The sequence below is a fragment of the Siphateles boraxobius genome, unplaced genomic scaffold (genome assembly GCF_051911475.1).
Source record: "Siphateles boraxobius isolate OS27281-9 unplaced genomic scaffold, OSU_SipBor_1 41, whole genome shotgun sequence".
Taxonomy (NCBI): domain Eukaryota; kingdom Metazoa; phylum Chordata; class Actinopteri; order Cypriniformes; family Leuciscidae; genus Siphateles; species Siphateles boraxobius.
Window position 1 is genome coordinate 30,946,474 of NW_027509042.1, and position 20,500 is coordinate 30,966,973.

General features: G+C 39.3%; 1 protein-coding gene across 3 annotated transcripts in view; it reads right to left on the bottom strand.

The window, feature by feature from the left end:
• Window positions 1-319: 319 nt before the first annotated feature.
• Window positions 320-20,500, bottom strand: part of plxnb1b (plexin b1b) — a 118,871-nt gene continuing 98,690 nt past the window's right edge. For all 3 annotated transcript variants that reach the window (XM_077199086.1, XM_077199087.1, XM_077199085.1), the window contains exons 30-38: window positions 20,309-20,412; window positions 19,605-19,689; window positions 18,825-18,991; window positions 18,513-18,673; window positions 15,721-15,868; window positions 15,572-15,636; window positions 15,406-15,481; window positions 15,168-15,242; window positions 320-1,644 (exon numbers count right to left, since the gene is read on the bottom strand). In XM_077199086.1, the coding sequence (XP_077055201.1) occupies window positions 1,540-1,644; window positions 15,168-15,242; window positions 15,406-15,481; window positions 15,572-15,636; window positions 15,721-15,868; window positions 18,513-18,673; window positions 18,825-18,991; window positions 19,605-19,689; window positions 20,309-20,412 (986 nt within the window). In that variant the 3' untranslated portion in view covers window positions 320-1,539. The remainder of the gene's footprint in view (window positions 1,645-15,167; window positions 15,243-15,405; window positions 15,482-15,571; window positions 15,637-15,720; window positions 15,869-18,512; window positions 18,674-18,824; window positions 18,992-19,604; window positions 19,690-20,308; window positions 20,413-20,500) is intronic.

Genomic DNA, 20,500 nt, shown 5'->3' on the forward strand with positions numbered 1-20,500 from the left:
AAGTATTAGAAGAAGAACGTCCTCTTCTCAGTTCTCGCGCATGCGTCGTGGAAATCTCTTGAACTCTCGTCTCAGGCCCACAAGGAATGAAAAGGAATAGTCGAATAAAGTCGTTATTATGTTTTTTTTTTCGGGAAAAAAGTATTCTCTTCGCTTGATAAACTTATAGTTGAGCCACTGTAGGCACATGGAATATTTAAACATTTTCTTTAATGACTTTCTGGGCCGTCAAGTTTCATTCCCTCTGGCAGCCTATGTAGCAGTGATCCACCTCTCAGATTTAATCAAAAATATCTTCATTTGTGTTCCGAAGATGAACGAAGGTCTTACGGGGTTGGTACAGCATGGGGGTGAGTAATTAATGACTTAATTTTCATTTTTGGGTGAACTAACCCTTTAATGAACCGTTATCTTTGTATTACCTTAGAATGAGCAGTTCCTATCTACATACACCGCGGCTCCCCTTACATTGAAATGCGCCGAAATGTTTCTACAGTAGCCCTAAACGGACAAACGCGTTTCGTTACTATGTTGCTCTTCGTGCAAGGAAGCAAGCAAGCTTAGTTCAGCGAAAAAAACACTGACACAATGATAAACAAGTAACAATAATATTCGCAATAACATATAGTTTTACTGAATAATTAAGTAAACATAATTTCTTAATTTATCCTTGTAAAGAAACCTCATTGCTGAACTGGCTACTCTCTGCTGTCTCAGACGATAAAATTTTCCTCTCGGCCACCATAACTTTTGTTGGTTGCAATTCGTAACCTCACCACTAGATGCCGCTAAAAATCACACACTGCACCTTTAAACATTTTAAAAAGTAAACAAAACAAAGACTCTTTCATACTGTATTATTCCAGTGACTTACTAAACAATGTCAATTACAATTTACAATATCATCATAAACTATAAATGTTCTAAAACATTTTACTACAGTCATAAGATGTTTTTGTTTTGACAGTTTTAGCAACTGTGCAAAAATGCTGAATCACATTAGAATTTTATGCCCAGTGGACAAGAGAAAAATTACAGCCGCACTGAGGAGATGAAGAACTTTTACATGAACACATACAGTACACACTGGTAGATCTATAAAGTGGAGGTAGACAGAGTTCAGAACATCTAAAGTGTTCTGTGGTAAGGCCACGACCGAGCAAACGCTTGTGCATGTATGTGTTTTTCATGATAATCCCACAGAAAAAAAAAAAATCTACTATGAGTATAATGCATTCATGAATTCAAGAAGCAATTCAGACTTAAAAAAATGTAAAGGGACTGAAATGGGAATGCCAAATTCCATATAGTTTTAAGAGAAATCATCCCATGCCCATATTCAAGTTAAAGACCACATCTTTCTATCCCAACACATCAGAAAAGACTGTAGCTCTTAATTTATCTTCGTTGGTAGATACCAAAATGAATACAACTTGAGCTATGTGTACACCTGCTAGACATGGTAGCTTTTCAACTGATACTGTACCATGTGTTGATGCAACAACCCATCAGTGTCTTTTACTTTCACTTTTTCCATGATCACAAGTCTGTCACTTTATTTTCTACAGCTGCAGCGATCTGTTGAAGCCGATAGCCGAGCTGCATCTTCTGAGCGGTGGAATCTTCCTCCAAGGCAGTGATAATCTAACATATATAACACACATGTGCATACAGGAAAGAGGAGTTCAATTGGAGCATAAATACTTAAGCAGCAGATATTAGTCCTTAGAAATGTATTTCTATACTAAAAGTGGTAACACTTTGTAATAAGGTTTCAGTAGTTAAAGGGATAGTTCACCCAAAAATGAAAATTAGCCCATGATTTACTCACCCTCAAGTCATCCTAGGTGTATATGACATTCTTCTTTCAGATGAATACAATCGGAGTTATATTAAAAAATGTCCTGGCTCTTTCAAGCTTTATAATGGCAGTGAATGGCTGTTTCTGTTTTGAAGTCCATAAAAGTGCATCTATCCATCAAAAAAGTACATCTATCCATCATGAAAGTGCATCTATCCATCATGAAAGTGCATCTATCCATCATGAAAGTGCTCCACACTGGGGGTTAATAAAGGCATTCTGAAGCGAAGCGATTATTCATATTGAACACATTACAAAGTAAAATTCGTGCTTCCGGCCAAACTGCCATACGGATTCAAGTCCCTGTAAAGGCAATTCTAAAAAAAAAATTCTAAACACATTATAAATGTTAGAAATGTATTACTAAAACATATTACAAAGACTGTGAACTGTGAAGTACTGAATTGTGGAGTTAGACAGTAAAATAAATGGACACAGCAACCCCCTTGAATCCAACGGAGAAACGTGAAGCCCATTAGAAGCACTCACTTCCTGATGGCTGAGCGTACTGCGCATGCTCAAACTGAGCTTGACGACGTAGATGTGACGTAAGCAACCTGTCTGACAGTTGTAAATCTTCTAGTAGCTGTGACGCATACCGAATCATTTCCAATTCCTCGATAACGTTGTTGAAATATTTTGTCCCGTTGCTTTTATGGACTCTCTATCTATGGGCTTCTCCCTTGACTTTATGCCTCTATGTCCCCCCGATTGCCTCATATAGACAGTAAAAGATTGCCTGCGAGCTTCTCCTCCTGTCTATACGGTAATGTCTCTATTGTGCGACAGAGAGTCGCATGGTTATGACTCAATCGTTAGCCTATTTTTACAAAAACAGCTTCTACGGGGCCATAACGTAAGATACAAAGTAATGGAGCCTTTTATACATTGTCGTGTTTCTTTAGAAATAAACAATGGACAAATTAAGTCTTTGGACGCCTCAGATGTAAAGTTATTCGCCGTCAAAGTGACGCCAAAATTAATTGGAATCAATGGAATGCTAACAGCAGGTTCTGCTACAATGGCGGCCCCCAGGAGGATTCAGTTTCCGGCTGATGGATTACCCTCTTGGAGTTAGACCGTTAAACAGTTTTTCACCATTGCTGTGTTCCGGATTTTTGGGTGGGGCTAAAACGGGGGCTCGATGACGCACTGGAGCCCCTGAGCTCCTGGACTCGCCCCTAATAGATGACGCACTGGAGCAACTGAGGCTGGCCCCTCCCCTAATCGCGAGTTACCGTCAGTACTATTAGTTACTACAGCCGACAGTTTGCTAGCTATGCCTTCATCACGGAAATGCGTACTACCTGGATGCGATCACGTACAAAACAGATTGGTGTCCTTATTTAAATGTCCGAAAAACGATCACATCAAGAAGAGGTGGATTAATTTTGTGAAGAGCCACCTTGATGGAGAGCTGAGGATCACCGCCAAAACCCACCTCTGTAGTGATCATTTTACACGGGATAGTTTTATAAACTTTCGTCGGAGACAACTGGGATTTCACTGATAATCCGCTGTTACTGGTGAATGGGGCCGAACCGACTATCTCCCGCCTCGGCCTTCATCCTCCCGTCGCGCCGACAACTGGTGCCATCATCGGCAGTGTGTGCCCACTGTGCGAGCATCCATTCCAGCTGTAGCGGTGACAGTTGAGTGTGTCGACGGCAGCTTTCCCGCGAGTGGGCGTGGTTTCAGCACAGCCAGCGGACACGCCCCCAGCATTTGAGAGCAGAGACTACTGCTCATTTTTTCAAGATTTTGATAGCCTATTTTATGTACCTGCCAGCTTTTTATATCATTCAAATTTGGCTGGGTGGCTAATAACACATTTTTCTGTGGAGTGACAAACTCAGAAAACATACTTAATTTTTATTTTACAGGGACTTAAATCTTAAGGGGAGACACGGCAGGCAAAAACATCGTTTTTTTTTCACAGGCCAATTTTGAGATTTTGGGCTATTTGTCTTCAATAACATGTCTTCTTTCAGACTTGTGCTGAAAAAAAGTCCAAAATACACATTAAGGTCTTTATTTTACTACACTTTGTCCGTTTGCGTATGTAGATTTCGCATAAATTCAACAAAAGTTGGCGTTCTAAATCATCCCGCTGCTCCGCGATCGCTGTCTGCACCCTGGCATCACACACACCGTTAGAAAGCTCTCTCTCTCCTTTGCATTGCTGTCGGATCCAAATATGGTAATTTCCTGTTTTTCAGCAACCAATCGTGAAAGTAAAACGGCCGATTTAACTCGAAATGCGCAATCTCATTGGCTGATTCCAATATCTGACAACGTGGTTTGTTCAGAATAGTCACGTTACGCGCTCTGACATTATATACATACATCACATATACTATACTCTACACACTATATATACAAAACAATTACATTACACAACACATTTCAGTTTTGTATAATATAATTACTATATAATACTAAACAAATCTGTAATTGTGGGATCATAAAGTGGTTGTGAGTCCCTCGCAGATCATATTCACCTGTGTGATGGACTGTGTTGTTTTGATGTTTTGAAGTTTTGTTTTGGATGTTATGATCAGTGATGGATGAAGAAATAATGAGTTTTGGATGTAAACAGTGTGATACATTGATTTTACTTGAACCTAAAGCATATTTTGTCTGTAATTCATGGCTTTCAATAGAAATTAGTGGAATTTTGCCATACAAATCTTTAAAGGCCGTTTTCTCAAAATGAGTTTTTTCCTCACACTCCTAGATACGATTTTCCACTTCTGTAGCACCTACATACACCAAACTTTACAGTCCTATTCCTAACTATATTGTGAAGGTTTGATCAGATGGATTTGTTGATATATCATTCTTGGCCTGATTTATATGACATTTTATGCCTAAAAATAGGGCGGAAATCAATTTTTTAATGCTATTGGCAGTATTTTCTGATTTACAGGGTAACAAAAGGAGATATTCATAATCCCCTCTGGTAATGTCTTTTCATTGAATATATCAACAAAATGCAAAAATGTTTTTGAACCTTGATATTTTCATCTTCAAAAAACGTGACTTCAAAAGATATGCAAATTAGCACATATTTAATTAGATATAGCCTGATTAGCATATTTAAACATAAAATTACAGAAAACTTGCAATACATTTTTTTTCTCCTATTCATGCGAGTAATCAACTGGTAAAGTTTCATGGGGATATCTGTAAGTTAACATTTTTATTCACCTGTAGTGTCTCGCCTTAAAGTGCAACATATGACGTAAGAAGTAGTGTAGTGCGTCATGGTGTAGTGTAAATATCAGCAGTATGTCACATTACTCGCATAAGTTGCGCTTTAGACTTAAGTTGAATCTGTATGTTCGTTTGGCCGGAAGCTAGTTATTTTACTTTATAAAGTTATAAATATGGATATTTGTCTTACACAAACTTATCGCTTCACTTCAGAAGGCCTTTATTAACCCCCCGGAGCCGTGTGGAGCACTTTTATGATGAATAGATATTTTTACTCTTATGGACTTCAAAACAGAAATGGACATTCACTGCCATTATAAAGCTTGGAAGAGCCAGGACATTTTTTTAAATAACTCTGATTGTATTCGTCTGAAAGAAGAATATCGTATACACCTAGGATGGCTTGAGGGTGAGTAAATCATGGGCTAATTTTCATTTTTGGGTGAACTATCCCTTTAACTACTTTAGTTAACGAACTAAGAATGAACAATAGGTCTACACCATTTATTAAACAATGTTAATTTCAACATTTACTAAAACATTATTAAAATCAAATGTAATATTTGTTAACATTAGTTAATGCACTAACATGGTGAAACAATGAACACCTGTATTTTTGTTAACTAGATTAACAAAGATTCATGAGAAATGAGAAGTATACGCTATGGTTCAAAAGTTTGAGGTTGATACAATTTTTTAATGTGTATGAAAAGTATCTTATGCCCAGCAAGGCTGCATTTGTTTGATCAAAAATATAGTAAAAATTGTGAAATATGATTACAAATTTTTAAATATTTTCATATATTCTAAAATGTCATTTATTCCAGTGATGGCAATGCTTTGAGGGTCTCAAATCCTTCAAAATATTTAGCTGAAAACGGTGCTGCTTAATATTTTGTTTTTGTGAAAACCATGATGTACCCAGGGGGCAAAGGGGGTTTAGCAGACATGGGCTGCTGTAAAAGGTTGTCATATAAAAATGAAATCTATGATGTCTGAGGATCACAACCTGGGTGGACAACCTGGTCAACAAGCTGCTGGAAACTTGTAATTAGGGTCAAAACAATGCTACCTCAAATTCTGCTTTAACTCCCCGGAATCACCCAAACATGCTAAAAAGGTTTAATTATATTCATGAATCCTGAGCCATATCTCCCTGATACTTTATGCTAGAAACGAAACTGAGCACACCTTTCAAAAGAGTGGAAGATAAGCTTTAATCTGATGCATTGATTGTACATGTAATTAGAATGTAAGAGTTAACCCTTGTGCATTGTTCAAATTCACTACCCTTTCGTTATGTTTGTGGCTGAAAACAGCCACTACTTTAAACTGCTGTAAAAATGAATCAGATAAATATTTTTTTCAATTTTTTTTGCATAAATCTATTAATCAACCTCAGTCCTGATCAAAACTACTAAATGTAATGTACGGAAAGAACCCTCGCTTGCAAAGCGGGAACTTACATATTATAAAACCTCATAAATGTGATTGGTGAGGCCCAGCCTGCCGCCGCACAAATATCTTCAATTGGTATTCCACTCGACCATGCCCACGACGAGACCATAATAATAATAATAATAATAATAATAATAATAATAATAAATTTTATTTATATTGTGCTTTTCTTGTACCCAAAGCGCTACAAGTACAGTACAAAACTAAATACATTAAAAATTAAGATAAATTAACATACACCAATTAAGACACAAACACCTTCTTAAAAAAGATGGGTTTTTAACAGTTTCTTAAAACTCATTTAACGTTGTAGCATTCCTAACTGTTAAAGGGCATGTACCGGAAGCCAATGCAGATTCCTAAGCACACCAGAGTTTTGCTGACGAAAAGGAGTATGTGTAAGAACACGTGCAGCTGAGTTCTGTATGTGTTGCAGTCGCTTAATGGACTTTGCAGGTAGGCATAGATAAAGGGCATTACAATAATCAAGCCTAGAGGTCACAAGTGCATGGACAAGCCTCTCAGCATCAGGTAATGAAAGAAAAGGCCTGATCCTGGCAATATTCCTTAAATGGAAGAATGCAGATTTTGATATGCTCTTGATATGTGCTTCAAGTGTTAAGTGAGAATCAAAAATTACACCAAGGTTACGTACTTGAGGTGATGGAGACAGTACATTGTTTTCAATTTCTAAATTAAAATTTTGTACCATTAAAGGTAGCTGCAGGGGTACCAACTAAAAGAACCTCTGACTTAGTACCATTTAATTTAAGAAAATTGTGGCACATCCATAATTTAATTTCGTGCAGACAGTCAGAAAGGGTTGCTGATGTACCTGTGATATTAGTTTTTGTGCTTATATAAATCTGAGTATCATCAGCATAGAAGTGGAATCCCAAACCATTCCTTCTAATAATCTGCCCTAAAGGAAGCATGTAAATATTAAAAAGTATTGGGCCAAGGACAGACCCCTGAGGGACACCATGACATACCTGTCCAACATTAGATTTATTATTTTCTAATGTGACGAACTGGGTACGATCAGTGAGGTAAGATTTAAACCACTCCAGCACTGTACCGGAAATACCAAGCCAAGTCTCGAGTCTGTCAATCAATATAGAGTGACACAGCGTATCAAAAGCTGCACTCAAATCTAACAGCACCAAGATAGTAAGGGCACCAGAGTCAGCAGAGACGAGGAGATCATTCATAACTCGGACCAAGGCAGTCTCAGTACTATGTCCTGATCGAAAACCAGATTGAAAAGGTTCTAAAAGCTCATTCATGGACAAGTGAGAATGTAGTTGTGACATTAGGCTTGGGCGGTATCCAAATTTTTTAACCCAGGTGCTGAGGGGGTGGTAGATATAAATACTATTTAAAAATGAGCAAAAATGGGACACTTAATAATATTTAATTATGACAATTATGACAATTAAAGTATTCATTTTATTAATTAATTTAAATTAAATTAACAACCAACAAGTGCATTTGTAAATCCGGTGACACGCATCCATTGATTTTTATTAATACAACTTTTCTGTCAGTGCTGCAAAGATTAAGTTGACGATCGCCATCTCCTAGTGAAAGCGCATATATAGAGAGAAATGCAAATCATGGATTACATAATCAGAAGGTATAGGCTAGCCTTTTTCTTTTCGTTTTGAATTGTTTCGTTTAAAGAAATTGACGATTGATATCTCCGTAGTGAACGCGCGTATAGAGAGAAATGCACATCATGGATTAATCAGAGAGTATGCTGCCTATATTTCTTTTCCTTTTGAATTGTTTCGTTTAGAGAAATTGACGAATCACCATCTCCATAGTGAACGATAGAGAGAAATGCACATCATGGATTACATAATCAGAGAGGAGGCTAGCCTATTTCTTTTCGTTTTGAATAGTTTCGTTTAATGAATTTGATGATCGGCATTTCCGAATGAACGCGCATAGAGAGAAATGCACATCATGGATTAAATAATCAGCGAGTGGCCTCTTTCTTTTCGTTTTGAATTGTTTCGTTTAATGAAATTTCAAGCTTTATTTAGATATAGCCCTATCTGTCATGTCTGTGAGACATAGTTTGAGTTTCGGTTAATTTATGATGAGATTTCAATGCAAGTGACCGCGGCGCGCCAGCGCACGATCATGTCATGATTATGTTGTCTGCTATATTTGAGAATAAAATTAAGATACAATTTATACAAAACGAAATTCACTTTAAAGAAAGGCCTTTTACAAAATGAAACTTAAATAAGTGGTCAATGTCTGACTCCCGATGCATCCCATCTTACTCGTGCTGTTCAGTTTTCATTATCAACGTAAAAAAAATAACATTATAATATTTTAACAAATATAAACTAATGCGCTTATTTAATGAACTCGGGGCAAAATGCATCCTCGCAGCAGTGAGTGGGTGGTTGTTTCGGAGATGTGACACTAGGTTAGAGGTGTTTCCATCTCTCGCGTCACCTTTTTTATTGCAACATTTACAAATTGCCTTGTCAGTATTTACCGCCTCTCCCTTCTTTCTCTCTCTCTCTCCTCCACACTGTCACTGGATGACAACTACATTAGCATTTTTAGGCATTGAATAAATTATATTTATATATTATATATAAGTGCCGGTAATGACGGTATTGAAACTGATACCGTTGCTATTTTAAGACCCCGCGGTATACGATATTAACGTAATACCGCCCAACCCTATGTGACATAACAACACGTTCCAAAACCTTCGCCAAAAAAGGAAGATTAGATATTGGCCTGTTATTAGACATATCAGACACATCACAACCAGGCTTTTTCAGAACGGGTGTGATGGAAGCAACCTTAAGGGCTTGGGGAACAAGGGCTTGGGGTCCAGTAGTAAGAGAAGCATTAACAATGTTCAGAATGACAGGACTGATAGATGACAGAAACTCCTTGAGAACACGATTTGGAATAGGATCCAGAGTACAGGTAGAGGAACTCATCGTCATAATTAATTTGGAAATGTAATCAATGGTGACCGTTTGAAAACAAGAAAACCGGGTAAGTGGACAATTTACAGGCTGAATCTCAGGAGGTGCACACAAAGAGACAGAAGTAATAGACTGATAAATATTCTCAATTTTATCAGTAAAGTATATCAGAAACTTATTGCACTGCTGCACAGTGGAACAAATAAGTGAATTGGTAGGTTTAAGGAGTTTGTTGATTACTCTAAACATCTTGTTTGGTTTTGCAGTACCGTCATTAATGATTTGAGAGTAATATTCGGTTCTTGCTATTTTGAGGGCATCGCTATACCGAACCAAATGCTCATCATACATAAGTTTATGAACAGTGAGCCCTGATTTTTTATATTGTCGTTCCAACTGCCTGTTCTTTGCTTTAAGAGCCCTGAGCTCAATAGTAAACCAGGGTGAAGATTTCGAAAATGAAACGACACGTTCCTTCCTGGGGGCCAGCACATCCAGAGTTGATGATAAAATTAAATTATAGTGATCAACAGTATTACCTGCAGGACTCTCATTGATCATACATGAAAACTGATTAAGATCAATATTTTTAAGATTTCTAAAACTAATATCCCTCTTTTGTAGTTTTTGAAGAGGAACAGATAAGTTAAAGCTCAAGAGCTTATGGTCACTGATACACAAATCTTTGCCTTCAAGCTGATTAATATCAGCACCAGCTGTACACACTAAATCAAGTGTATGACCTTTTCTATGAGTAGAAAAGTTTACATGTTGTAACAGGTTAAAACAATCCAGAATCTCCATCAAATGAGTAGTATGATTACAACTAGGATTATCAACATAAATGTTAATATCTTCAATAAGAATCATAGAAGGACAGAGGGGATTTACAAATGCAAGTAGCTCTGTGAGTTCTTCAAAGAACAGAGGGTTAGGTTTCGGTGGCCGATAGATAAACAAGATCAAAACAGGAGAAACACCACTAACTTTAAAAACAATACTCTCAAATGATAAGACAGGAGGGACAGCAATTTCAGTAACAGAGACCTCGGTCCTGTACACAACAGCAAGGCCACCCCATTTACCAGTTGCTCTGGGTTTGTCAAGATATATAAATGCCGTTGGACTACACAGATTGAGATTTAAAAAGTCATTCTGTTGATGCCAAGTTTCTGAAATACAGCAGACATCAAGTTTTTTGTCAAGGATGATGTCATAAAGTAAATCAGGCTTTTTGTTTAATGAGCGTACATTAAGGTACGCGAACCTGATGAAATCAGGGCATACTTTGTCAGAGTTTATAGTAGACACTTGTGGATAGCATAAGTTCGCAGGGCAAACACCACGAGAGATGTTTTGATTAATGTCAATACATGTGCGACGGGAACATAAGACCTTAATATCAGTCCCTGTGATGTTAAAATTCCGCTGCGATCCCCTATGGACATATTTAGGCCGACGTAGAAGGTGAAGTGATCGTAAAGTTTCACGGACACTTATGTTGAGCAACAACTGGTGTTTCTGTGATAGCAGTTCAGGTAGAGAGTACCTTATCATAACGTGGTCCAGGTATTCGAGGATATGCACTCCACAGAGCCCAGTCAAAGTTAAAATACAAATGACAGCAAATAGTAAACAAATCCACATAGTAATGTCCAATTGAGCTCAAAATGTTGTGATGAACCAAAGATCAGACACTGCTACACAGGACACGGTTTGAGCCAATCCAAAATGTCCAGGTTAGAATCCAAAGTGTTGTGATAAAACAAAACTTCTGATGCACTGTTATACAGAATCACGGCGAGCACAAAGGAGTGAAATATCCAGTGTTTTGTCCGATCCCAGTCAGGAATGTAGAAGCACGACCAAGTAACAAGGAATCCAACAATAACATATAATAATAAAAAATTAAAAACCACGTAAAAACAATTAAAAGTACAGAGTGAAGAAGCGGCAACCAAACATGCCAGCGTTCTCTCCACCGGAAGTCGGATCCGAATGGCAAACCATGCCTCTCATGGAATGAGTTTTGATGCCTATGGGGTTGTCCCGTTGTGGAGGCCCTTAGACTCATAAGCCAGCGAGATAGCATTAACTATCCAGCTTGACAGTCTCTGCTTCGTGACCGCAAAACCTCTGGTGCGGCCTCCGAAGCACACGAAGAACTGTACTGACTGCCTGAAGGGGGCAGAACGCTCCAAATAGACTCTGAGAGTCCTCAGAGGGCATAGGTTCACGTCTCTTTCATCTTCTGTAGGGTTGGGTATTGGTTGGGTTTTATCCGATACCAGTACCTACTCGGTATTTTTTAAACGGTTCTGGTGCTTAAACGGTTCTTGAACCGGTACTTAAGAGAACGAAATCGCACACACTTTGTCAAAAAATAATACCCTTTTATTTACAGGGCCAAACTGGACACAATATTAACTTAAATCTTTAAAAAATATAAATACAAGTAATATATGGTAGTAATAAATAAACCAATAAAAATAAAAATTTACATTTACATAATATCAAATAAAACAATATTGTATCAAACAATGTTATAATACTGGAGATTAATAGAGATTACTACCAGGGTAATCTAATCTCGACATGCCTCCAGGTTTCCATGTTTTGTCTGCTTGAACCAGTCATGTAAGTTATCTGGTCGTTGTAGCCTAGCTTAGCTTGACGAGTTTGGTATTTCGTTCCCACTGCGTCTTAGCTATGTAGCGTTGAGTGAACCTATGAAAGAGAACGTCTCTGGTTACGGCAGCGCTTAGCTTGACGAGTTTGGTATTTCGTTCCCACTGCGTCTTAGCTATGTAGCGTTGAGTGAACCTATGAAAGAGAACGTCTCTGGTAACTGGTGTAACCTATGTTCTCTGAATAGGGAACGAGACGCTGCGTTCGCTGCCAAGCTCCTCGCGCTGCCGATAAGCTTCCTTTTTCGGCAGAGAAATCTGAGGAGCAGATTGCGCGCGCGCCAATATAATATGAAGAGCGTCGAGGCGGCGCCCGCGCCATCAGCCAATGAATTGGCGTGATTCTATATGGGCTTCAGGCACACCCAGAGGGCGTTCTGACGCGTAATTTTACACGTGAAATGCAGCCAAACCTTGGAGCGTTTTGTCTTCAGCATCTTCATTAATCCCCTTTGCTATCAGCAGGCATCCCAAGTCTCCCGCATATTGATAGTGGCTCCCTGATGCCCGCAAATTAGTTAAAATCTCCCAGGAATCTAGAGCGAGTGAGCAAGAGTGCGCATGCGAGACAGAAGAGACTGTGCTCCAAACCGTATAGCGCACGCACGGCGGAGAGGGAGAGAGCGAGAGACCTTGCGTGTGTGTGCGTGTGTGTGTGCCTCATGAAGCGCATGTAAGAGAGTCAGGCATCGAAATTTCCGTTCTTATTCGGTTTGTTACTACCGTTTACGTCGGAACCGGTTCCCTATTGGCACCGTGTTTCGGTACCCGACCCTAATCTTCTGATGAAGGAAGAGCTGAAAGTGAAATGACCTGCGCTCTGTCTAGAGCACTTCAGGAACATACCCGTGCCTTGGCTTCAGGACGACTCTGGAGTCGTTGGGCCCGAATTCAAGGCAGGAACTGCTCACTGAGAGTGCTTGCAAATCACCCACTCGCTTGACTGATGCCAGTGCTAGCAAGAGGGCAGTTTTGAGTGAAAGCGGCTTCAGGTCAGCAGAATGAAGTGGCTCGAAATGGGCTCCTTTCATGGCCTCCAGGACCGTGAAAAGGTCTCAAATAGGTATAGAGTGGGGTCGAGGCGGGTTTAGCCTTCTGGCCCCCTTGAGGAAGCGCACGGCTAGGTCGTTTCTTCCCAGTGATTGCCTGGCCACCTGAGCGTGAAATGCTGCTACGGCCACCACGTATACTTTGAGCGTGGAGGGGGTGCGACCCGAGTCCAAAAGCTCTTGTAGAAAGGAAAGTACCCTTGTCACTCCACACGAGTAGGGGTCCAGGCTCCGCGCTGTGCACCAGCTGGAGAACACTGACCATTTTAAAGCATAAAGGGCCTGCTCTGAATGATGCTGCTAGAAGCTGGATGATGAGCGCGCGCTCTGACGTCAGCTGCGCTCTTATCTGTATAGAATTTATAACTGTTCCCAGAAAAGGTATACACTGGCTGGGAGACAGTGCACTTTTTGAAGCATTGATCCTGAGACCTAGGCATTCTAGATGGCTGAGGAGCCAGGATCTGTGAGTTATTAAAGGAACACGCCACCGTTTTTTGAAATAGGGGTTATTCACCATCTCCCCTACATTTAGATAGGTGGGCAAACACATTTTTGTCTCAGAGCATGCATTGTCTTAGTCTGGCAGCGCCGACGCTAGCTTAGCTTAGCATAATGAATGGACTCCTTTGTTGCTGGATAGCAAGTTGTGAGTAAAAGTGATCCAAAAAATTAAAATAAATAAATAAACAAATTACTTCTTGTGGCCTGCGTATTCACAAGGAGTACAAATAGCAATGCAGATTAAGACTAGGCGATTTCCTAGGCAGAAATTGACTTGGGACTAGACTTGGGACTTGGGAACTGCCCATTCCTCGCATTCGGATGCAGCGAGAGAAACGCTGTCATCCTTCTGATATTCCTCGTCTGATCCCCCAAAAGAGACGAGACCGGCCGCTTGCTGAAAGGGCGTTTCTCGTGGAGAGAGCTAGGCACGTGGGGACTGGGCCGACGTGTGCTCGCTCGTGTTCATCCACTCTGGGATCCTCTGTGCGCGGCACTTTTTCTTGCGTGGCTCGATCAGAGGAAAAGGTAGAGTGGGAGGCGTGGGGTTGTCGTGGGCGAAGGTGGTCAGACGAGACCACAGGGTGGAGAGCGCCATTTCAACACACTCCAGGGCAGCTGCCCTTAGAGAGTGCAGCTTCCGCTGGGTCATGGCCCAGACAGGAAGCGCAGAGGATGTGATGATCTCAGGTGAAGAGAGCGAGGCGCAGGTGACCCAAGGCATTTGAAACAACGCCTGGAAATTTGCTCTTTTAGAAAGTGAGTCGCAACGGGGAACACACTAGCTTTTAAAGGATATAGCGCGCCGGATGGCACAGTGGGCTGAAGGCACCGTCCAGTTGAAACCAGGGAGCCGGCGTCCAGGTTGCTTGTTCCGCTGAAGGCTTTTCGATGGTGGCGAGGCTTCTCATCCGGAGGTCAGCGAAGTGAAAACTTGCTGAAGGAGCTTAAATCTGAATTCTATAGAGAAATGGGGGCTTATATAGCTATAAGCCATGTCCATTCTGGGTTCTGGCGTGGGCGCGAAGCTTCCTGATTGGTTCGCGCATCCTAGCCGACTTACCATAGGTTCGTGCAGTTGCCGCAGCACAGCCAATGAGCGAGCTAAGGCGCTCAGCTGTATGTCTGCTGTGCAGCTGCACTGCGTTTTAAAAAATTTGCCTTCAATATTCTCGAGAAAAGGAGTTTTCCGATAGGTTAAACTACTTACGCAATACGAGAGACCTCTCAAAAGGGAACTACATGTACTTACACTTAACCGTGTTATGGTTAGGGTTAGTTACTTATTATTATGCATAATTTACTGTTACTATAGTAAGTGCATGTAGTAACATGTAATTAGGTCACCTTAAAATAAAGTGTTTGTAAAGTGTTACCCTAAAAGCTTACACATTGTCTTTTTGATCAATCTCAGACTGTCATGACTCACCTGGTCGTAGTATTTGTTGATGTACTTATAGAGCTCATGAAGGGCCACCAGGTAATTTAATTCTCCAGAATAATTCTGACAATCAAAGCAAATGTGTAAATCTTATGAACAACATTTGTATGTTCTGCAAAACAAAATGACTCACCCCCCTGCCTCTAACCTATAATGAATTCACCTAAGTCAATATGACCTTTTCAAATTTTACAACTGAAAGGAAGTAAACTGATGACGGACATACCCTGGAAAGCTCAGCCAAAGCAGAGTTCATCTCCTGATCGCTGGCAGAGATGGTCTGCTTGATGTCGGCATAATAACTGTGTAAGAAAAATAATGAGATTCAGAACAAGATGACTTTCCAATTAATTTAGCCTTCATAGTAATAAAGTACTGTAAAGTAATTTTACCGTTCCACCATCTGTTTATAGCGAGGGATATCTCTGGCATACAGCAACTTATTAATAGGTGAATCCTAGATAAATAACAGATATTTTTTTACTTTTCAATCTTCAGTCTTTCTACTGGCTTCCTGCTCCTTTCTCTGTGTATCTCTTACCCTGCCGAGTTTATGCTCTGTGGTAGTGCAGGAGTCCATAAATGTTTGAGCAATTACTGACAGAACCGCGTCCACATTATCCGACACCTGCACATCGAAGATGAACTGAGGGTTCTTTACAATATTGATCCAGAACCGCAGAGGCAAACTAGAACCAAAAGACAATCAGATCATGAAAAAAACAGGCCCTTTTCAAAGATACTGGTAAATCAGTTCTGACAGTTTCCCGGTCTGAGAAATTGTAACATTACCAGTAAATTACCGACATGATGCTGTGTAGGAACAAAGATTGAAGACTTCCGATATGAGCACATAGGAGGTCAGAATGCGCTGATGTAAGAAGTTTGCTTTGGGCCAATCATAAATACTCCACTGCTTTTAATTGTTTTATTATGTAAACATGCGCAACGTCATTCACAATTCGCTAAATTTGTCAACTAATATAATATAGTTCACTTAAGGGAGTGAATGAAACTCCCTGAGTTTCGTACTGAGTGCACAGGAGGTGCTACCGCCTTTGCATAGTTTGTGCTTGCAGGCAGTTCCAGTATTAAGATGAAAAGATTTATCATTGAAATCTGTCATGGAAACAATGTATAAACCTTAATTAAACAATTTCATGATCGATTTAAAAGGAATATATAGCAGTTTGGAAAATTGATGGATGAGTGATTCATCTGCGGGCGCCATCTTCTGGCGAGACGTGGGAATTCATTCGGCACGACTCTCACAGTGCATGATGGGTATTCTCTAGCAGTTGAATGTACATTGGTTGTACACTCGTTATTGCGGTGATTTGGGGGATTGAACGAGTGGACTCGGTAACGTCCACCACTTCAAATAGCGCCCTATTTAAGGGTATAGGGGGGTGATTTCGGACACAGCCAAAATGTGCAGAGCTAGGGGTCCTTCAGAACCTGTCATCCGGAAGTAAATTTAAAAAAAAAGTAACTAAAATGAAATTAAAGCACTTATCATTCAGGTAAGGTCTAAAGATAATTTCCGATGATTGACATCCGAGTTTACCTGTATTTTGGAACTGATGTGCGCATGGTATCTTACCTGTAAAAAGACGGAACGGCATTGCTTGTGTGAACAGCACATTTGTGTATTTACCAGAAAAGTTGTTCTGGTAATTTTACAGTAATTTACTGGTACACTACTCAGTTTGAGGTACATTATGAGATGTTGCAACTTAAATTGCTCATCACCAGCATTAACAAGTGCATGTCCATCAACAAACTGATTATTTTACTTGTACTTATTTAATTTACAGAGTATTTTCCTAATTTATTGAGGTGAACATGTGGAAACTATCAATAATAGTGCATACATTAGCCGAGCTCTAGCGTGAATGACTGATGTAACAAACGTTGGTAAAACAAATCTTGCTCCATGCTTAATCTTTCCTCAAAGTAGTGGGAACGATAGACAACAGCTGCCGGTTTGAGGTTCAAGTTTTCCCTGGTGTCTTTGTGGGCAATAAGTGGGTGGGCAATATGCTAATATTTCGTGTTGACATCACAACGAAATGGCTTATGACTCGTTTGAAAAACGATTAATTTCATTGACTTAGAGTTGACTCTTACTTTTGAAAGACAGTAACTTTATATACGGTGCACTTTCAGATTTAAAACTTTGCAGGATGTTTTAAATCACTTAGAGCTATGTTACACACTACATGAAAGGTAATTTTAAAAAATCCATAATAAGTGCACTTTAAAGGTTCAGTTCACCCAAAAATGAAGATTTTGTCATTTACTTGCCCTCATGACATTTGATCATTTTTAGAACACTAATAAAGATATTTTGAATATTTTCTCATCCTTTTGTGAGTGATCGTGTCCCTTCAGAAGACTTGGATTAAACCCCTCCATTAATGTGGATTACTTTTTCGATGTCTTGTTGTACTTTTTGATGCGGTGGACTTCGAATGGATAAAGCAAAATGTTAAGAAAATATTAAAGATATATTTAATGGAAGTCTTATGAGTTTGGAACCAGATGAGGGTGAGTAAATTATGACAAAATTTTCCTCCTAAGTATTTAATGGAACTACTTGGCAATAGATTATTATTGGATGAATGGATTGGAATTCGATATTAGCCCCTTTCACACAACAATCCATCACTGAGAAACGTCCTGCTCGAGTTGTCATTGCGATGGAGGTTCGGGTTCAATGACTAGTTCTTTCAATGTTTCATCTTCGGACTCACGCTCGCTTTGATATTGTAAAATCAAAGTCATTGTTCGTTACAGTGTTTAGTTTACAGTGTAGGACGCTTTAGGACAAGCTGAGCTGACGTTGTTATGACAATGGGCGTTTTGGTTTACGACACCCGCGCTGCGCTACACACGGCAGACCAATCACAACAGACTGAGCTGTCTGGACAATCAGAGCAGAGTATCTCGCGGAAAGAAGGGATTTAAAGAGATTGATTCATCTGACGAGTCGTTTGAGAATCATTGAAAATGTGGTGATGTGCAAATGTATATTATGAGAAAATGAAATCGTTTTTTGACCTTTGATGCATGTAAACCTGTTGTAGGAGTCTCCAAAACAACATTAGGAAACTTTAAAATAGAATAATAGGGGCACTTTAACACAGACATTGCAGGTTCAATACTAAAAATATGACCTATGAAAAAGACATTGCTGATATGACATTTATATTTATTGTGCATAAATTAACCCTCAAGTTTCATGAGCGGAAAAGCACCATCATTCCCAGACTGAATCTAACATCTTTTAGCATTTTATTTAGTTGAGGTGTTCACTAAGTTAATTAGTACCTGTTTGTTTTCCAGATGTGAATAGTTTCAGAGTCTGAAATGCCATGGCGCGCTGCATGATCATCAAGCAAGTCAAAGAAATATTTGATTGCCAGAGGAACTGGCTGACTAGTGCTGAGAATAACCGTGAACAGATCATCCACAAACTTCTGCAGTGTACCCTACAGAAAGACAAAGACAGAGCAAGTTAAAAGGTGTGTGTGAGGTCATTTGATTTTTTTATTCAGCCAGAGATGTACAGGAACTGGTATTAGTTTGGCTTCTCTTTTATGTTTTTATCTTCTGGCTGTTTGAATGTGTTTGTTGGGATACCTTCATTGACAGTAGCCGTGTGAGATAGATTTCTGGTATGGTCTTGGCTCGTTCTCGTTCTTTTAAACTGCCTCGTCTGTGTTTGGGTAACTCTGGCTCCTCGCTGGCCTTCACTAGATGCCACAGCCTCACTCCTCCCTCGTCTGCATCCTCTAGCATGGGCGTCTCTGCATAGTGAGAATGAACATGGTTAAAAAAATCTATATATTTCAGTGTTGAATATAGAGACCATAATAAAAATGGTAGTTATGTGTTAAAAAAAATGCACACTTATATTTATTGGTTAATCTCATGTGTAGTATGTGCTATAGTAAAGCTAAAATTACTTTTTTTTAAAGGACCTCAATACAAATTAGATATTTTCTACATATTATAACCCATTTTCCCATGAAGTCAACTTATGCTTTGTACATTTTATTTTTCAGTTTATTTTTTTGCAGGAAAACACTGCAAGGCTGTTTTTCATAATTTCTTTCTCCATTTTTAATAGATATGAAATGAACGGAAGATACGGAGATTCCGACTACAATCCCTAATGCACAGATCTTTTTGAACATCAGATTATTTTGTTCTGCCTGTTGGATTTACTAAAGACATAAACAACGGTGTTCACATTATTGATCTGTGCCATGACGCATTATGCTGTCAATCATTTGAATTTTTTTTTATACATTACTGTATTGTTTCAAAAGTAATCTAAACAATCATGAGAAACAGAACCATGTTTTGTGCATCTGTGTGAACATGAACATTATAGATAGTCACATGTACTGTACTCACTCTCCCCCGCAATGTAGTCATGGGTATCATGGTGAATATGTTTGCTATGGCGTGGAACCAAAGCAACAGTTGCTCCATCTGGAACCTAAAATCCCCAAAATATGTGAAGTATATATATAAATGATTATTAAAAAAATTGAAGTATACTTGTACAGTTGTAATCGAAATTATTCAACCCCCATTGCAAATAAGGTTTATTCCCAAAATTTACCAACTTTCAGCTGTTTGCAAAGAACAAAGCAAACAAAAGTAATTGAAATAGCTCAACACAATAAATGTTTCAAGTTGTTTCTGCAAATTCCACTTAAAATGCTACTTTTAATGACTTCTGCAGTCTCAAAATTATTCAACCCCCCTCACAAAAGATTAAATCTGCAAATCAGATTTCTATTGAAATCACTTGATTTCGCCGCAAAAATTGCGTTTTTTTTTTTTTGTTTTGACGTTCTGCGTCACTGTCACATTTGGGTTGTTCACTAAGAGGATTTCTAAGGTACAATTTCCTGTAATCAAACATACTTTAACAAATCAATTGTAGTAATCAGGATTACTACAAAGCTGCAGGTGAGTTTTTATCAGGGTTGAAGGTAAACTCTATAGGACAGTGGCCCTCCAGGACCAAAGTTGCATATCCCTGATATACATGAATAGCATTTTCACAAAATTCACATAATACGTTTACCAACAGCTTGACTGTGTTATACCTTATAATGCTGGAGCGTGTTGAGGCGTTTCCAGTTGCCCTGAACCACAGATGTTAGGTCTTCATCTGAGAGGATCAGGTGACCTGCAACACCAGAGCGCCATTCTGGAAATGTCCAAAACATCATGTAAATTTAAAGACAGGAAAGGTTTAAAAGAAACAAATAAAGACTGAAAGAATTCATTAATGAATA